Source organism: Meriones unguiculatus, chromosome 19 (assembly GCF_030254825.1).
Source record: "Meriones unguiculatus strain TT.TT164.6M chromosome 19, Bangor_MerUng_6.1, whole genome shotgun sequence".
Taxonomy (NCBI): Eukaryota; Metazoa; Chordata; class Mammalia; order Rodentia; family Muridae; genus Meriones; species Meriones unguiculatus.
This window is the reverse complement of record NC_083366.1, coordinates 12309253-12328420: the sequence shown is the minus strand read 5'-3', so window position 1 is coordinate 12328420 and position 19168 is coordinate 12309253. Positions and strand designations below refer to the sequence as shown.

Here is a 19168-nt window from a genome sequence, read left to right as displayed (position 1 = left end):
TAAATCTATGTATAAGTCACAGATGTTAGTAGGATACAAGATTCTAACTACAATGGTAAAGTACCAATCATATTATTTCAATATTCAAATATTTTCTACTTTATGCTAGGAAATGTTGAAAGTTGGTCAGCGTAAAGGAGTTTTTATGAGTTTCTACCCAACATTATTACTTTTGTTATGCCTTTTGTATTTTATCTCCTCAGGCACATTTGAATAAGAGCTGCAGCAGAATGCTTAGGGAGGGGCAGAGTGTGGACAAGAAGCCAATCTCTTTCCTTCCAGACAAATATTTAAGAACTGACATCATAGCCTTATGGCAGGAACCACAGATGGAAGATTAACTGGATTCAAATCAGGAAATTTTGACTCTACTAAATGAGGGCGGTACAGATTCGGGGGAAATGTCCATGGGCTGTGCTAAGAAACTAGCAATACAACCATCATCACTCTAAAAATAACATCTGTTGGAGCAATAAAATAGCTTTTGGGCCATGACTGACTGTGCGATGGTGCTTTGATCTGATCTGATTTCAGTCTACAGAAAATAGCCAGAAGAAGCAGCTAGCAGAAAAGAGAGTCCTCACCTCTGTCCTTCCAGTCAACAGCTCATTTCCCCCAGCCTCCTGGGAGCATTAGCCAACTGCCTGGCCACCACCTACATAACCTCCAGTCCAGTCTCCAGAGACAGCTGTGCCCTGAGACATACTACAGGATCAGCCTCAGCACTTCATGCAGCCCAGCTGCCCATATGAATTTCTGGATCTCATCATCCGATTGCTATTTCAAGTGATGTGACTGTGTTAACCAGTCCAGTGAGTTCATCCACCAAGACACACAATGACCAGTCAAGTGGTGGAAAGGTTGTGCTCCCTCATCTGTGATTTCAGCTCTGTCTGGACCAAGCAGAGGCTACAGTAATGAGTAACACACAGGCAAGCAGGACATAGTCTTTGCAATTGTTCCTTCAGTGCCTCGCTTTTAGCATTTGGTTCGTCCCTCCCTTCCCCGCCCCCACATTCCTTCCCTTTCCTTTGTTCTTCTGTGTTAAAACAGTTTGGGAGGAATTGAACTCGGTCATGCATGCTGGACATAAGCTGTAGTTGAACAAGCTCCAAATCCTGCTCTCCATATCCTTTTTCCCTTCTGGCTAGTGTACCTATTGCTTTGTTGAATTTTACCTGGATCTTATCTTTCTGAATGATTTCATTAAAGTTTTAATTTATCATCCTCCTTCCTAGGCTATGCAAATGGCTCTTGGCTGTCTCGTCCCCTCATATTGCCTTCCAAGCTAGTGCAGTATCAATACAATCACTTCAATCATTACAGAACTATGTTTCATTTTGTATACTCTCACAAAAATCTCCATGATATTTTCAGGAGGCCCTGCCTGAGTTACATGTTATTTAAGAAACAACTGGTTTACTCATGCAGCAAATTAAAATTATGTTCATATAAGATTAGAACCAGAAAACATTTCAAAGATCATCAAATCTAATCTTTTAATTACATAGATGAGAAAATTGTACCCCACAGAGTTCAACTGACTTACTCCAAATCTAATATTCGGTGTGGTTTGGGGCCAAACCTATGAGAGAGATGAAAGTACAGAAGTATGGAAATTACATACACTGTAATTTCCTGAGAAATCCACTTTGGTTATTGGCTGTTAACCACTTGAATAAGGCTCAGTGAAAACGTCAATTACACAACACAACACACTATACTTTCAATCCGTGAGCTCTAACTCCTCAAGTGCCTGGGCTAGAAAACTAGCTGTCTGCTACAGTGAGTTCCGCCAATGCTAATGTATACAGCTCTCTTGCACCCTGGATTTCTAAAACCATCCTTCCAGAACACAGAAGTTGAATTACTTTTGCCTGGATCAAAGTACAGTGACCAAATTCCCTGGAGGAGAAATAAATGGAAAACGGGCTAGAGATTCTGAGTGGGAATTTCTTTTTCTTTATTTTTTTATGGAAGTAAAGGCTTTAGAAGATAAACACCTCAAAAATGGCTGGACACAAGACTATCAGGCCCAGAAAGCCTTCCCAAGCTGTGGAATGCCTGTCAGTGAAGTACTGTATGCCTGCTGCGCATATGCACTGAAAGCTGCTTTCCTCCAACAAATATCTATGATATGAAAATTAAGGGCCAGAATCCCTAAAAAGGCACACAGTTCTGGTAGCAGAATTACCCTGTTTTTAAGAAGGTGTACATTTTCTCTATACTTTATTTCTAGTAAGTATCTGTGTGGTTTAGATATGAGGTCTCTTTCGGGATAGAGGAAATGTTACCTGCTGAGGCAGCAATTGCTTCATACTTGATTGAAAAGCCTTCATGGGCAAGAGCTGAGTCAGACACAAATATCAACTTTATTGAATGCGAACTGCTGGTAAGGGAAGGCGGGATGGATTTTCCACAATATCTGTTCCAAACAAAGAAAGAAGAGATATACAGATTTTTGAACATGTAGTAGATTTGAACTAATTTCCAAAAAATAGGACATGTAAAGATGATAATGGGTTGTTATCTATTTCCCACAAACCTTGAAACCAAATATATTTCAGTAACAAAATAAACACACTTGCTCATGATTCCCTAACTGAGAAAGTTGTGTGTGTCAAGGTGAGTGCCTTGACTTCCATGAAAAGCTTAATGAAACTGGAAAGCAGGGGCTTCACTAGCTTGCTGTAGCCTACTGAGTACTCACACAACTCTAATAAAGGAAATCAAGGCACTGTAAACTCATCCATCACAAGCCCTGGATAGTGCCGTCACTCAGGTGCATCATAGTTCATCTCACTTTGGGCACAAGGTCCATTTGCTCTGTGCCACTTGATCTGTCTGATTCACATAGTTTTAACATCTTGATCAGGTAATACGCCATGCATAAGCGCGGGGAAGAGTGCCTGAACAGTGAACTCCGTGTAAACTGTCCACTGTCTTTAAAGAGCTCACTTCAGGAAAGGTGAAAGTGTGATTATTACACAGTGTCATCGTTCCTTCAGAACCAAGAAAGTTTTACTCAGAAAATCTATTCTAGTAATGCTGGAAACACAACTACAATAAATGACATTATGCCATGGTATTTTATTTTGAGAAACACCTCTAAGTTAAAAAAACCAAGAAAAATAGAAATTTTAAGCCAATGTATGCTTGGAACAAAAGAGAAAAAATAAAATGGAACCAAAAAAATAAGCTAAAATGTTAAATGGGAGAAATAGAAAAAATAAAAAAGTTTGTTGTAGAATAGGATTCTAGTGTTAACAGATTTACCATCTTAACAAGACTGAAGGCAGATAAATAAGTGCACATGCACACATGGCCATGCAGCCTGTACTGTGACGTGATCATTAAAGATTATTCCCCTCAGCAAAAATTTCATTTTTGTCATGGTTAAAAATACCCAGATATTACTCTAAAAAAGTGAAAGACTAAGATAAGAAGCAAAAGAGGGTGAGAAGCAGTAAATTTGAAATTTGGAGACTGATTTAAAAGAATGTTACAAAGTTAATGGATAAAAAGAAAAAAGATATCAGAAAAAAATTTAAAAAGAAGCAATTAGAGGAGGCTGGAGAGGTGGCTCAGTAGTTGTGCACACTAGCTTCTCTTATAGAGGGTGTGGGTTCAAGTCCCAGCATCCACAGAGGGAACTTAGTAATGGCCTGTAACTCCAGTTACAGGGAATCAGATCCTGGCCTCTGTGGGCACCACGCATGAGGTAGAGAGGCATACAGACAGACAATAAACTGGTACATGATGAATTAATGAATAAACAAACAAAGGAACAAATAAATAACTATTTAAAAAGCAATCAGAGGAACCCTGTTTTCAACCCAAGCATAGAGGCTGGATTTAACTCTGCACTCAAAAGTCTGAAACCCTAGGGAAAATATATAAGTGCCTCTCAAGACAGGAAATTTCAAATGAGAAAGAAAAACCCTCAAGGTCAGTAAATAAATGAATTAAAATGGAAACTGCAAAGAAGTAACTTGGGTTCAAGTAACTTAACATTCCAGGACAAAGTCCAAAAATATGTTTACAAGAACGTATAATGGCTGGTACCAAAAACATAAAATTAAAAATTCTGAACAGCCTATCAAATATTATCAAGTACAAATGAAACAGGAAAGTATAACTCAAAATCAGAGAGAATAATCCATTAAAACAGTGAATAATTACATAATCACTGAATGAGTAAAGATATCAAAATAATTAAACTGTATCACATAGATCTAGAAGGTATGGAAAAACTAATATATAGAAGTACAGACTATACATAGTCATGTGGTAAAAAAAATGCTGGGAAACCCAAGCATGCATAAGCAGAAAAATGAGATAAAAATCAATTCAAAGTGGGTTAAAGAGTTAAATGTGAGAAGCGAAGCAACTAGTCCAGAGGAATACAGGAAAGACACTTTATAATATTGGTCTGGAGAAGACATTTTATAACTATGACCTCAAAAGCACAGGCAAGCCAAGACAGACAGGTAGGAGTCTAGCAATCTACAAACTCTCTGCACAGATAAGCACCCAGCAAAATAGAGACTTAGCCCACTGAATGGGAATTACTAGCAAGCTACACATTGGAGAAGGAAGCAGTTAATATCCAAGATATATGAAGAACACAAACCACTTCTTAACAACAAGAAGCACATACTCTGACAAAAACGATGGGCAAAAGCCTTGAATAGGCAGTATTCCAAAGAAGGCATGGAAGTGAGTCATCAATCTATGAAAAAGGGGTGTTACTTACTCATTAACAAAGATGCAAAAACCAAGACCACAATGATTCTATCGGTGTCTTAGTCACTGTTTTATTGCTGTGAATAGACACCATGACCAAGGCAATTCTTCATGAAAGCATTTAACTGGGGGCTTGCTCACAGCTTCAGAGGGCTAGCCCATTATCATCATGACAGGAAGCAGACAGCATGGTGCTTTAAGTAATAGCTTAGAGCTTTGCACCCTGGTCACCAGGCAGCAGCAGAGAATGCTGGAGCTGGAGTGAGCTTTGGAAACCTTGAAGCTACTCCCAGTGACATCTCTCCTCCATCAAGGCCACACCTACATTAACAAGGCCATGACTCCCAATCCCTCTCAGACAGCTCCATTAGGTAGGGACCAAACATTCAAATGTATAGATGTATGGAGCCATTCTCACTCAAACCTTGACAATCTCATCCTGTCATGATGGCTATTATACAAAATAGATAGCAGTTGTTGGTACTGTAGAAAAAAATAACCCTTATGCATTGTCAGTGGGTATATGAACAAGTCATTATGGAAAACTATATAGACATTCTTCAATAATTTAAAAATGTAACTATCTTATAGTCAAGTGATTTTACTACTGAGGCTTTACCTGAAGGGATACAGTCTTCAGTATCATCAATATGCTGAAGAGGTAACTTCATTCTCATGCTCATTACTGCATTATGCCCAATACCAATGATATAGAAACACACTGTGTCCATCAACAGATGAATGAATAAAGAAAATGTGGTATTGGCCAATGATATATACCATAGAACACTGTTTTATAAGGAATGAAATCTTGCCGTTCAGAACAAAATAGATAAACTTGGAGAATGTTATATTAAGTTAAATAAACCAAGCATAGAAATAGAAGTAGTATGTGATCTCACTGATAAATGAATTCTAAAAGAGTAAAGGATGCAATGGTGCTTACCAGAGCTTAGGGGAATTGGGATAGGAGTAAATAAGTAAAGATGTTGGTAAAAGACAGGTAACGTAATTCAAGTTAAAAAGAAGAAATGCTGAGACATCTCTTACATAGCAGTGTGACTATAGTAGATGATACATATCTTTAAAACATATACACAATGTGGATATTTTGTGTTTTTGCCAGTGAAATGGTGACTATACTAAATTATGTATTCATCAGTAAGGTAAATCTTATTATTCCATGCACTTTACTTCAATATATACCAGTATGCAAGGTCAAAATATGCTGCCAGTTTATAAAACAAACAAAAATGGATATAAAATGATGTAAGTACATTACTATCTTTGTTCATCTGTGCTGTGTACAAAAATCTATATGCCATGTTTCAAGGTTCAGCATAAAACAACAAAATATTCTCACCTCCCAAGAGATTTCTGAGCAACAGTGTCATAAATTTCCAGGTAGTCATTTGTGCAGCTGTAATGAAACTCCAGGTAAAATGAATTGAACTCCAAACGAATCAGTTGGCCACGCTGGACTACTATATGCCAAGTACAATTTACACCGCTTGGGTAGACATTTGGATGACCAGGACTTTCAATGATTCCTGTTGGTGCTGTGAGAACTTCTCCACACTCTATTAAATAATAAATCATCATCACCAACCATCATCATCATCATCATCATCACAACAGTTAATGAACAAGTTACATGGATCACAAAATAAACTGTACTATCATACTCTATTAAAAGCGCAAAAGAGAAACAGCTGCTTATATGCCACTTAAAATAACTTATTCCTTTCATTTATCTATAGATACATGATAACAATTGCTAAGTATTTGTTGAAAGCACAGTCTTTGTTTTTAAGTGTACCTTATAATTTTTCACAAAATAATGATTTTTATATAATTTACTTATTGTAAGTAACTTGTATTTTCAGAGGTAGAAATTGAACCCGGAGGCTTACACATGTACTCAAGCACCCCTAGTTCAATTGTCCACTTATTCTGATAGCAGCTTAAAAGGGGGAGGCAGGGAAAGACATGCCCCTACCTAAATTGTCAGCACTGAATTTAGCTGTGAAGCCACGATTTTCCATAGAAGAGCTTTTCACAAATGTGACATAAAGAACATTATACACCGATGTTATAAATGATGGTACTTTTGTGCCACAAAACTTCTCATTTCCAGGAGATCCCAAGACAGAACTGGCACCAATCTAAAAAAAAAACGCATATATGCAAGTTAATTTTTGAAAAATTGCTGCCCTTGGTGGGGAAGGTATTGGCAATCAGTAGCTGTGGAGGGAGTGCAGAATCGGTCTCTCTGGGGGACTGGGAGAAGACCAAGTTTTATTTCTTGCTTTACATTCAGGATGCATTTTTATTCTCGCATCACTGCTCTGGTGAGAGTTTTCAGCATAATGCTGAGCAGAAATGAAGCGTTGACACTTCTCTCTTTAACCAGTCACGGAGCAGAGCTTTTGTCCCTCCATCACTGTGTATGATGGTGTTGATGCCCTCTTTGATGCCTTATAGCAAATTATGAAAGTTCTTCTCATGGTTCTTTTTTTTCAGACTATTTTTATAATAGGAAGCAGGTAGATTCTGTCTAGTGCTTTCTGTGCTTTCTATTGAGTAAATATATTGTCTTTTAATTTATTGATACTATTTTATTTTACACTATAATTTTCAATGATTTTTAGGACATAAAAATCTACACATACTATTATAAATCACCCTTCTTCATGGCATTTAGTCATATTCCATTATATATATGTATGTAGATATACAGATATATAGACATATATTTACTGGATTCTATTAAGTAGCATTCTGCTGGGAAATTTCATATCTATATTTATGAGATAATGGTCTGTACTAACAATGGTCCTCTTTGTATAAACGCATATGGTGCCTTTAGTAATAATTCAACAGCCTTTCACTCTTACCTCAATGTAATCAGTATCACAGGAGGCAGAACTTCCAGTGTGGAAGTCAGTGAAGTTGAGAAGAACAACTTGTCTTGGGGGTTGGGAGATGGTCCACCTACAGGTTCTTTGTCCAGGATATGCATTAGGATAAAAAGGTGAGCGAATGACTCCTTCTCCTCTTACTTCACCCCCACAAGCTGTAAATAAAAAGGTGATAACCATATTTGTTCAGAAATAATTTTTGACTTCAATTTCATTACAAATATAACTTGGCCTAAAAATGCAGAATGTGACACTTTTATGGCCACAATATTCTTCCTGCCACTCAAGAAATATAATAACTAAAATAAATTTAAAAATTAAAATGTTAGAATAATGTGTAAATTTGACATTTAAAAAGCATGTAGAAAAGGACAGTGAGGGGGCTAGAGAGATGGCCGATCAGTTCAGAGCACTGGCTGCTCTTACAGAAGATATGGGTTTGATTCTCAGCACCCACAAATCAGCTCACAAACAGTTGTAACCCCAGTCCCTAGAGACCTGACACTTCTCCTAGCCTCTGAGAACTGAGGCACACATGCTGTGTCTAGACATTTTATATAGGCAAAAATCTCATTCACATAAATTAATAAAAAAAATAAATAGAAATGAGAACATAGTCAATAAAGTGCTTGTTGCATTTGCATGGATTCTGGGGGACAAGGGTAGGAAGGGGAGAGCACAGATACAGATATGCCTGGAGCTCACTAGCCAGCCAATCCATCCGAATTGGAGCTCATTGTAAGGGACACTGTCTCAATAAGGTGGAAAGGAATTGAGGAAGAGATTAGTATCAGCATCTTGGCCTCAATTGGCACCACACACATACATACACACACACACACACACACACACACACACACACACACACACACACACATAAACAGTAGTTTCCTTACCAACTTGATAGTCAGCTCTGAAACTAGCTTTCTGGACTAAAGGGTCTATTCTCAATCTGATCCAGACATTATTAGAAATTGATCTAATGGGAAACTGGATTTCGTTGCCACAGATCTTTCGCAGTAAGCTGCTATGGTCTCCAACCTAAGAAGAAAAGTAAAGAAGGATTTATAATGCGAATTTGGAAAGTGACTTTAGTTGTTGTGGTAGTATGTGGGGACCAGTCCATGGCACGTTCAAAATAAGCACAAGTTTAATTTAGGTAGTGTCTCTATTACAGTTAAGAAGTAGTTAGTAGGTCAATTTTAGCACAAATGAGTGGTACTAAATAATGACACAGTCTTAAGCCAATACAGTACATAACTGCATAATTCTTAAAATGTCCTAATTTCCATGTTATCAAAGAAACAAATCTGTAACTGCAGATAGTTTCCCCAAACAACAAAAATCAAGAACAAAGCATGTCAAAACATGAAATTTCAACTAAATTTTTAATTCAAGGAATAAACTGTGTTATCAAAAACATAAAAAATGGGCAAGAGAAAAAGCAAGAGAACTAGAGAGAAGCCTAGAGAATCAATACTAAAAACTTAAAATAAACCTTTAAAAGAAAAAGAAAAAGCTAAAAGTAAAATCTAATAATTAAAATACAAAAGAAAGCAGAATCGAAAGTACACCAAAAAAACAAATTTTTAAAGGCAGGTTGGGAATGGGACATCAGGGGCAAATTTTAGACAAACCTAGTAAGAAAATAAAAATTATATCTAAGATTACAAAATAAATTATAAAAATATTACAGAGTCTAAGAAACATGAAATGAATTAAATACAATTCTGTAAGAAAGTCTTCTCCTACATATTTGAATGTCCAAGTTAAATTATTTTTGTAAAATTATATAGATTGCTAAAAGGATCCAAAGAAGAGGAAATTGGGAATAGCTGATCCCTGGATGAAATGGATTATCACTACATAGTTCCTTCGCCTGTGTCCCCTGAGAGGGAAGCATTGTGAAAAGATGCTGTGTATTTGCTCAGCCATTTTGCATATAAGGAACAGATAATTCCCATGTGTAACTCGTCAAAACCCCAGGCATGGTACAATTCTCTATTACCAAACGAAACAAGAGCCATGGATCAATTTCACTTATTAATATACATTCATATCCTAAACAATGTTCTAGAAAAATAAATATACAGACCATTGCTAGCCTTGTACACCAAACAACATGACGGCTCTCTAGGTGCTAAAATGTCTGTTGGCACTTTTGATTTACTGAAACACAGTGGATTGGCGAGGTGGCTCAGTGGGTAAAGGCCCTTGATGCTAAGGCTAGTGAGCCACGTTTGATCCTGGGACTAACATGGTGAAAGGAGAGAAGTGATTCCCATCTATTGTTCTCTGATTTCCATGTGTATGCTACAGTGCAACCCCGCCCCAACACAATAAACAAACAAATACATGTCATAAAAGTTAAAGCAAAACTAATGTCAGCACTCCGCACCTTTCAGTACAGTGGCCAAGAACAATGTCAACGGGCCCGTTTATGCCCCCATCTGTCTCCAGCCTCCTGTCTTAATAATTTCAGCAAGTTACTACATCAAAGCTTAGCTAACGAGATGGAAAGGAGAACACAAGACAACAGTGAAATTTCCCAAGATTTCTGGTAATAAAAGAAATAATAACAGAAGAGCTGAAGAAGAGCTCTTGTTCTTTCTGACATTTCTAAAGGTGAAACACTGGAAACTCTTTCCACCATTGCGACCTGTACAAAGATTATCCATGAGACTCTAGTTCCATGAACTTATTCTAGAGGATGGAGTAGCCCCAGCATTAATCCACTCTCAGCTAGCCCTATTCAGGTATCAGTAAATAGCAGGCAGGAGTGCCGCGGGACAGGCACAGACACTTTCTGGAGACATGGCACGTGTGGCGTGTGGTGTGTGATATCTGTGCAGCAGCAGGCCTCAGCTAGTGCTGCTCAGTGGGCACCATAATTAGGCATGTGGGAAATTGTGAGGACATTTTTTTGTTTTTCTGTTTTTATCTATGTTTCTGATGTTGGTGGGGCAAGACCAGCATAGAGTAGTTAAGAATGTTTGAAATGTGATGGTCAAACACACGGATTCCCTGACATCCTGTGTGTCACATAGGTGAAAGCTTTGCTGTGAAGCACAAGAATCTAATCCACTTTTACATATTAAACATAAAATACTTTTGGAAATGATAAATATTGGCAGTTTCCCAGGATGATTAGTGGAACGCAAATGAAAAAGCACTTCTGTCTTCCTTCTGGAAAACTGCCAAGAGTGTCCCACTTTTCAGAGAAATCAGTCACCAGCCCACACAGCCGCATTGGCCCAGGTTTATTCTAGAGAATTCCTGGCCATTTAGGAGACAGACAGCTGACTGTCTTGCCTCTGGCTGAAGCTCTCCCAGGCTTCTCACATATTGGAATAAGTGTGTTTTTCATTTTGTTGCCTTAATTTTATTCATAACTTAATGATTTTAATACACTGAGTAGAACTCTATATGGTCTCAGAGAAATGAGAAAGTAGCCCATCAGTATCTAACAGAAACAAAAAGAAAAACAAAATAAATAAACAACAAAACCTCTGTAAATAGGTATTTATAGTACTTGACAAATTCTTGCTGATCAATTGGTGTGAAAGTGCCGATCTTAGAATATTCAGTCTTTAACGGAGGCAGCATACTACTAGTGCCCTTGAAGACTAGAACACATGAAACACGAGTACGATAGTGAGTGAGTGCCCTGCTTCTAATCCCCCAGGTTCTATGTTCTGCTTCTATGATCATTGTCTCTCTTTCCTATTAGTCCATTAGGAGATGACAAGAAGGAAGAAGCAGCCAGACGAGCATGCTGAAGTGAGCCAGTCCCCTGGGTCCTGATTAATGAAATTCAAGGACGTTAGCAAGGAGAATGAAGCTGCCATCCAGATGTTATAAGAGCAACTTACAGGCCACAGGGGCCCCAAACCTGGAAGGTACAATTGATTTTGGCAGTGTTTCTCTTTGTGGAAGGAAACCTTATTAATTCTGAAAGCCTCTACTCTCTCTGGACCCAGCATAGCAATACTTTAACCACCACATTTTAAAGAGAGATACTGGAATCGAGTTGATAAAATGAAATAACTGACTCCAAATGTATTTGTACTTCAAAACCTAGCACTTGTAAATTAGTACTCTCATTAAAAAAGCAACCAAACAAACAAAGAAAAAAGCCCTCTTTCCTTTGTGCTTGAAAGTAAAATAAGTGATTCCATATTTCGTAACTACTGGCTTCTATTGTGAGATAGGAGTGAAATGTGTTCTCTGCCATGAAGCTTGCCCTGTCTCCAGACGCGCAGCTAACACTTAGCCCTCCCGTTGACTGTGAGCTTCACCACAGATTGCTCAGCCTCAGGAATGCAAGTGGATGTGATTAATCCATTTCCACATAGAGGCTTTGGCTGTCATGGGTGACTCAAGCACTGTTTCCTTTTCCTCTGCAGAGACCAGGAGCCTGGGTCCTACAAAGCCCTAGAAGCCAGCAGCAGAGCCTCGAGCAAAATGGATTCCAAGCCAACATGCTGCCGGGGCAGAAAACAAACCCAGTAACGAAGCACGGGTGGTTTTTGCTTGTTATCACTTTTGTCTTCCCTGCCAATCACTTTTTATAGCACATCTTAAAGAACAATAACTAATATTGAAAATGGGTTGTAGTAACGAAGTTTCTCTTCTTTTAAGAAGTCATGGATATCATGCAATGATCACTTTCAGAGGGAGTACAGTAAGTTCGTCAATCCAGTGGTCATGTTTGCAAAGGAACCATGGGGGTAGTGCAAAACACCAGAGCTCTATGAAAAGGGCTCAGGTTTCAAGGAAAGTTATTTTGTGTATGTGTGGATGTTTGTGTTTGTATAGGTGAACATGCATTTGAGGATGCACGCTCGCGCGTGCGCGCATGTGTATGTGTGTGTGTGTGTGTGTGTGTGTGTGTGTAAGGGGTAATGCACACGTGGAGGCCAAAGGACATCTTAGATCTTAGAGTGTCATCCTCAAGTACATCATCTGCTTCCTTTGGTAGAGGGTTTTTCACTGGCACAGAGCTCACAAATTAGGTTAGACCTGCTGACCTCAGGGAGCTTCATGTCTTGAACATACCAGCGCTGGGATCACAAACATGCCATCTCACATGGGAAAGGAGTCAAACTCAGGCTCTCATGCTTGCAAGGTAAGTTGTTTTCTAACTAAGAATTGCTGCCTGCCTCTCAAGGATTTATGCGTTCATTCTGTAAATAGTGAATGCTACAAATCCTGAGCCTCAGGATGGAATGAGTAACCCAGGCTATTAAGCCTATGAAGTATTGCAAATGGCATCTATTGGCTAAACCAGCTCCTAAAGAAAACTACTCACTAAAACCCGAGTTCTTATAAAGGGACTATTTCCTGTACAGAGAGCCAAGATTTACTGGGCTGCAAAACACAATTCCTATGTTCAGTGTGAACTCCAGAGCTGAGTAAGCAGTAGGCTTTGACATCTGGAATAGATCAAGTCCCAAGCCATGCCTTAATGCACGCATGCATTTCTCTGTATGCTAACTATCCAGTTTTACTTTACACTACAAAATCTAAAATATATTTAAGTATGAAATCTTAATTCAAAACAAACCAAATATGCTGAAACTAAGAGCTTTGGCTCATCCCGTGGCTGAAATCACAACCTGACCATACTGTAACATTCAACGTGTGAACATACTCCCTGCACATTGAATTGCAGGCTGATGCCTCCTCAGTGGCAGAGGGACTCGATCTTAGAAGCTGTACTAGGCTAATTTAGGTGAATAGAAAGGGACTGTGGATTCACCCCAAAATGAGAGAATGACATGCTAGGGATAGAAGGCGAGACACGTCAGGCATAGCCTAATACTTTTTCTGGGATTATAATTATATTATTATTGGCTCTTACTATCCTTCATTGGCATTTGGATCACTTTGTGGCCAGAATTTCAGCATTTTGTGAGACTGCAGCATCTTTTGTAGTCTCACAAAAGAGTGTTGGCTCCAATAAATCAATAAATTATTATTTAGATTTTTAAACTGACTTTCTAAAATCAAGTAAATTTAATGTATTTTTCTTAGAATTATCTTCTCTGCTGATTAGAAGTCAGCATGGAAGCCTTCCTCTTCTCCTCATCATTCTCATCATTGTGCTGTCGTGGCCACTCGCTGGGGGTATGCACAGTGCTAGGAGCCTTCCAATCTTCTACCCACATGCTCATATCCACCCCAGCCTCATCCTCTCAGCCTGTATGATCACATGGGAATAGTGATTGCCTAACTAGTTTATTTTCTCCTTTATGATGGTAGTTACTACAGTCTGTTTCAGTGTTTTGGTTTATTGTATTTTTACCTCAGTCACTCTCTGGGACTGTGTTGGCCACTGTACCTGGAATCCCTTTTTCGTGGATATTTGACTATAGACTGAAGTCAAGAGCTTCATACCTTTTTCACGGTATATTTCTCTCCTATATAATATTTTTAATTTTTGTCATAAATATAGCATTTGTTTCCATGTCTTTGGGGAGTGGGGGACCCCGAGGGAGGAAAGTCCTGAGTGGTTGCGTACAGTTGACATAGCTGTGTCCTGTCAAGAACCTTGGCCTCAGCCTTACAGGAGAATGACAAAGCCTTCTCTGGGATGAGCTTCAAAGGGATAGCAGCACCTTCCTCTGCATTGTGTGCAGACACTGATGGTGTGTGCACCAGACTTTCTCCCTGTGGATATCCATGGCCTGAAGACTGTTTTCCTATAGTGATCCTCCTGAGACCAGCTAAACCTGCCTCCTGTTCATCTCTGTACAAGAGTTCTCCTTTCTTGTTTATCTGTCCAGCTGTCTGCAATAACCCTGCCTCTCTTCCCAACTGTATGTAATTAGTAAGCCAAGCTTCTAAGTGCTGCATATTCTCCATCAGTGAGTACAGCACACTTGATCTCAGCTCTTGGTTGGTCTGTGTGTTTGCTTTCCTTCATTCTCTTTTCACCCCAGTCAGAGCTGGCCTCTGCAGTTGTTCAAGGATGTAGCACATTTCTAACAAGGAAGATTTCCCCTCAGAAATCCCTCTGTTTCTCTAGGAGGCATGCCACCCCACTCCATCAGCCTCTCCTGTAATGCTCCTTTTCCAGTTTCTCTGGGGGGAATATGTGTGGAGGGTATGTTTTGAAATATGATGAGGTATAAAGCCCCATTCATTTCTCTCCACAGCCTACTCCAAGCTCCAGTCTTCATGTCATATGTTAGATTTTCTTATTCAACCCACAACTTGCATTTTCTGGAATAAAAAAAAATTTAACTTTTATTACTACCTTTTGTGCCCTTCATTCACAGTAGATTTGATGGCTCGAGCCATTTATGAAATATTAATGAGAAACACTGCTTTTTATTCTGAAAAGATGCTCCTGTCACATCTATCACATTGTTCTATACAATTGAAAAGCTTAAATGAACTAAAAGTTAATCTCTCTTTGAGCTCATCCTTCTATAGCCAGATCACACTGACGAAGGGCAAAAAGTATTTTTAGAAGTAGAAACGTTAATTAACATGTGCATACATGTGGGTGCATGTATCTGTCTGTCTGTGTGTACGTGCATATGTGTGTGCATGTATGTGTATGAATTTACACATGTATGCATAACTTTATGGTTTTGTTTAAGATACCAATGTTCTTTATAATTTCCATCAATACTTTATAAAACTGTGCACACATCAGAATGTAAACAGTTGTATGGCCAGCTATGGAATAGTCTTATTGGCTGATTCTAAACTGCTAAGATCAAGGAAAGAGCAAAAAATTGGTCTAGAAGACCTTTTATTAATATAATGTTTTATAATAACATTTAAGGCTTCTTTCTCATTTCTGCTCGGATTTTAATCTCACAATGGATAAGAAAATAGGTAAGGCATCTTACTGAAGTGGGAACTGGATACCCAAAGAATTACCCAGAGTTATACAGACATCTAACAACAGAAGCAAAGCAAGAACTGAGGTTAGTAGCCAAGCCCCATTCTAACTACAATGTATTCTGCCATTCTGCTTTACAAAATTAAGTCGCTGGGTGCCAGTTTTATGATTTTTTCCCCCACGACAATATAAAGGAGGTTATGAGACAGGTAGAAATTCATGGGAAGTGTTTCTCACTGTCAAATAGGGTGCAGCATTCCAGATTAGCTGACAAGTTTACTGCCAGCAGAAGAGCGCCTACCAAGAATACATGAGAACTCCTCAGAGTCCCCTCAATATCACTGTGACATGTTTGCTTGTCGTAGATAACTCTTGTGCCTGGCTTCACATTTTCCTGTGACTCAAGAGAAGGGTATGGAATTCACAAGGTCATCTTCTCTAGAAAAGACTACGTGTCCATTGTGGTTAAAGGTACACCATTACAAGCCTGTTCTTGCAGGGACCAGTGCAACTACTAAACTCAACTGTGGGCAAATAGATTAACTTCTCTGAGCCTTGGATTCCTGAGATTAAAATGGGAGAATGTGAGGAATTAACAGAACTCTGTGTCAAGATGGCTGGGTGACATGCAAATATCTGACTTTCTAGGGTTATACTGTCTGGCATATAAAATTGCTCTAGAAAACCTCTCTGAAATCTTAATCCTATCAATAAATCTAGTTACATTTATTCACATGCATGTATTGGATGAGCTCCACTGAACAGCTGATAACTTTCAACTTTCCTTTCAGTGCTTCCCTGGCTCCTCTATCAAGCTCTTGTTGTTTTACTTTCTTTAGGTCTGTTTTAAAGAAATTCTATTAGATTCTCTAGAAGGCTTCTTGAACTCTCTGCTTTACTGGAAGCTTCTCCTTCCACAAGGCGCTGGTTCAGTAGTGCTGTGGAAAGGCATAAGGTGACATTTCTGACAAGCTCTCTGCTGATGGAGGTGCGCAGGGCTTGACAGCCATTTGAAAGCCACCACTACACAGAACATGGAGATTGTAATGAGTGTCCTGCAGGGGTAACTGAATGCAAAGGTTACCTCAATGTAAGTGTGAGAACATCCCATCTGGCTCTCCAGCTCCACATGGGTGAAGTTGATGACTATTTGCTCTCCTTTGGGCTGTGTGATGAGATAGACACACTGTCTGTCGTGACTGAAAGGTCCAGTCAGGGGAGGAAGGAGGAGCTCACCCTCGGGGTCTGTGTAGTTCCCACCACAGGGCAGATCAGCTGAGGGAAACAACGGAGGAAAAGCGTGGTCATGGGGATGGCATTTCTCTGACTTCCACACATAGATTCAATTTTCAAAGCTTAAGCTCAGCCCTACATTTAAGTACCTACTCTGTTCTGTCCATCCTGTCTACGTCTATGCCACTTCTTATAAGATTTTAGGTTCATATATATGCCAGATATCCCTCCAGATACTGAAGAAGTAGATACAGAACTTCTGGGCTGTCGCTCTCCTATGTAAGTTTCTTTTTAAATACATTAATGCTTTCCTTCATTCCAAAAAGATTTAAGGCACTCCATAAAGTATTGTGGCTGACTAAGATATTTAACTATATAAAAGAAGCATATTGAAGGAAGAGGGGCATAGGAGAGCAACATATGGTCATTAACAGTACTTAGAAGAACTCTAGAAATTACAGAGACTGTGCATTCAGCCTAAAGCCAAAGCAAAGAGAGAAGGGGAACAATGAGGATGCTTATTCTTTTTTTTTTTTTTGATACAGACTTACAAGGTGTCCCCCACCATGAATTCTCACTGAGAACACAGTAATAAGCGCCAAAAGCATAATTCTCTGGCTCACTCAAATGAAAACCACAGACCATTTCATTCTTGTTCTTTTTTTTAAGGTATGAATGTAATTGACAGCATCATAACTAAATATATGGAAGTGAATCCTAGCAATGGGAACAATACCTTCCTGGAAGTTGGCTTTTCTGTACTGGACTTGATCCGAGAATGAAGCCAAATATTTCTCAGAGACTGCACTGTTATCATGAACAATCTTGCATGCAATAAAGCAGCAAATACCATTAAGAAACTGAGGTTGTGAATTAGTTAACTTTAGGTGCCTGTGGTCTCCATCATAGTGTGGATCCCATAGTTGAAGGGGTAAGGGATACTGTAGTATTTAACACTGTGAATATAAAGACTCAGTCTAAAGTGGTGTGAGAACTATGCATGATGGCATGTCGCTAAGGAAGCCTTCACTTTTGGCATCACTATAACAAGCAGCTATGAGCACAGTCCATGTGCTCAGTGGGCAGGTTACTTACACTGTGTGGTTAGATAGGTGATATGAAAGCCTTTGTCAGAAATCTCGGTGTCAGAATGGAAATGAATCCTGGCAGCCGGTCCTGTAGTCTGGAGTGGTGGGGTGGACAGAGAAGTGCAGAATTTCCCAAGAACTGGATCTTGATGGAAAGGACCATCTCGAATCTAAAACAAAAGAACAAGTAGTCAGGTTCTCACTAACCAAGCTTAAGCTTCAGAAAATCTGTCATTTAACTATGGTAGCAAGGCAAAGCAATCTAAGGTGCTGGATTAACACAATTATTAAAAAGTGAAAAAGATTCCCTGCCATCTACATAATAATCCAAACACACAGCCAGTGTCCAGGAAAGAATGTGTTCTCACTGTCCTGTCGGGTGCCTGAGCTACTGCTGGAATTTCAACCCTGGAGCTGAAGACATACTTTGGCATTTTCGTAAGATGATGCAAAGCTCAAGGTTTACTTTTATGGTACCCCCTCCCTCAAAGTGAAGAAATCCTAGTAATTCAGAAGGAAAAAATGAGTATGTCAAAGAAAGTAGAAGAACAGATGGCAGCGATGGGAACTGAACTGCAACTAGGCCAGGTACACAGCTGTGCAAGGGGATGCAGGTGGGAAAGAAGGAGCATAGAGCTGCCTTTCAAAAGCACGTGACCATCATTCAGCACTGCATACAGTGGCACTCTGCAAGCCGACAGTGTGGACTTACAAGCATTTCTTATTCTATGTCTCATGTGCATGAATTCTGTGTACATGTGCTTGTGAGCATGTATTATAGCTGTGAATGTATGTATTTACAAGTATATGTATATATATGTGTGTGTATATATATATATATATGTATACAGTTGCATGAAGGTGTATGTATATCTATAAGCATGCACATATACTGTGGGCCAGGGAGTTCTTATGGAGCTCAGAGGACAGCATTCAGGAATCAAGTTCTCTTCCATTGTGAGAGCTGATAATCAGACTCAGGTCCTGATGCTTCCTGGACAAGTGCTTTTCCTGGCTGAGCCATTTCACCTACCCAAGCTATTCATAATGTATCCTCAAGTCAATGGTTTCCTTCTCCTCCTCCTCTTTCTCCTCCTCTCCTCTGCTCCCCTCCCCTCCTCTCTCCACCCCTCTCCTCTTCTCTCCTTTCCTCTCCTCTCCCTATCCCTTCCCTCCTCTTCTCTCCTCTCCTTTCCTCTCCTCTCCCCATCCCTCCCTTCCCTCCTCTCCCTTTTTCTTCTCTCCTCTCCTGTCCCCTCCTCTCCCTTTCTCTCCCCTTCCCTCCCCTCTCCTCCCCCTCCCCTTCTCTCTTCTCCTTTCCT

The 19168-nt window shown here is 39.4% G+C and overlaps 1 protein-coding gene across 2 annotated transcripts in view; it reads right to left on the bottom strand.

Moving 5' to 3' along the window:
• The window catches only part of Cubn (cubilin), a 209521-nt gene that overhangs the window by 156444 nt on the left and 33909 nt on the right, over positions 1 to 19168 (bottom strand). For both annotated transcript variants that reach the window (XM_021648484.1, XM_021648485.1), the window contains exons 16-22: positions 17854 to 18016; positions 16610 to 16800; positions 8564 to 8708; positions 7644 to 7822; positions 6746 to 6911; positions 6110 to 6326; positions 2295 to 2425 (exon numbers count right to left, since the gene is read on the bottom strand). In XM_021648484.1, the coding sequence (XP_021504159.1) occupies positions 2295 to 2425; positions 6110 to 6326; positions 6746 to 6911; positions 7644 to 7822; positions 8564 to 8708; positions 16610 to 16800; positions 17854 to 18016 (1192 nt within the window). The remainder of the gene's footprint in view (positions 1 to 2294; positions 2426 to 6109; positions 6327 to 6745; positions 6912 to 7643; positions 7823 to 8563; positions 8709 to 16609; positions 16801 to 17853; positions 18017 to 19168) is intronic.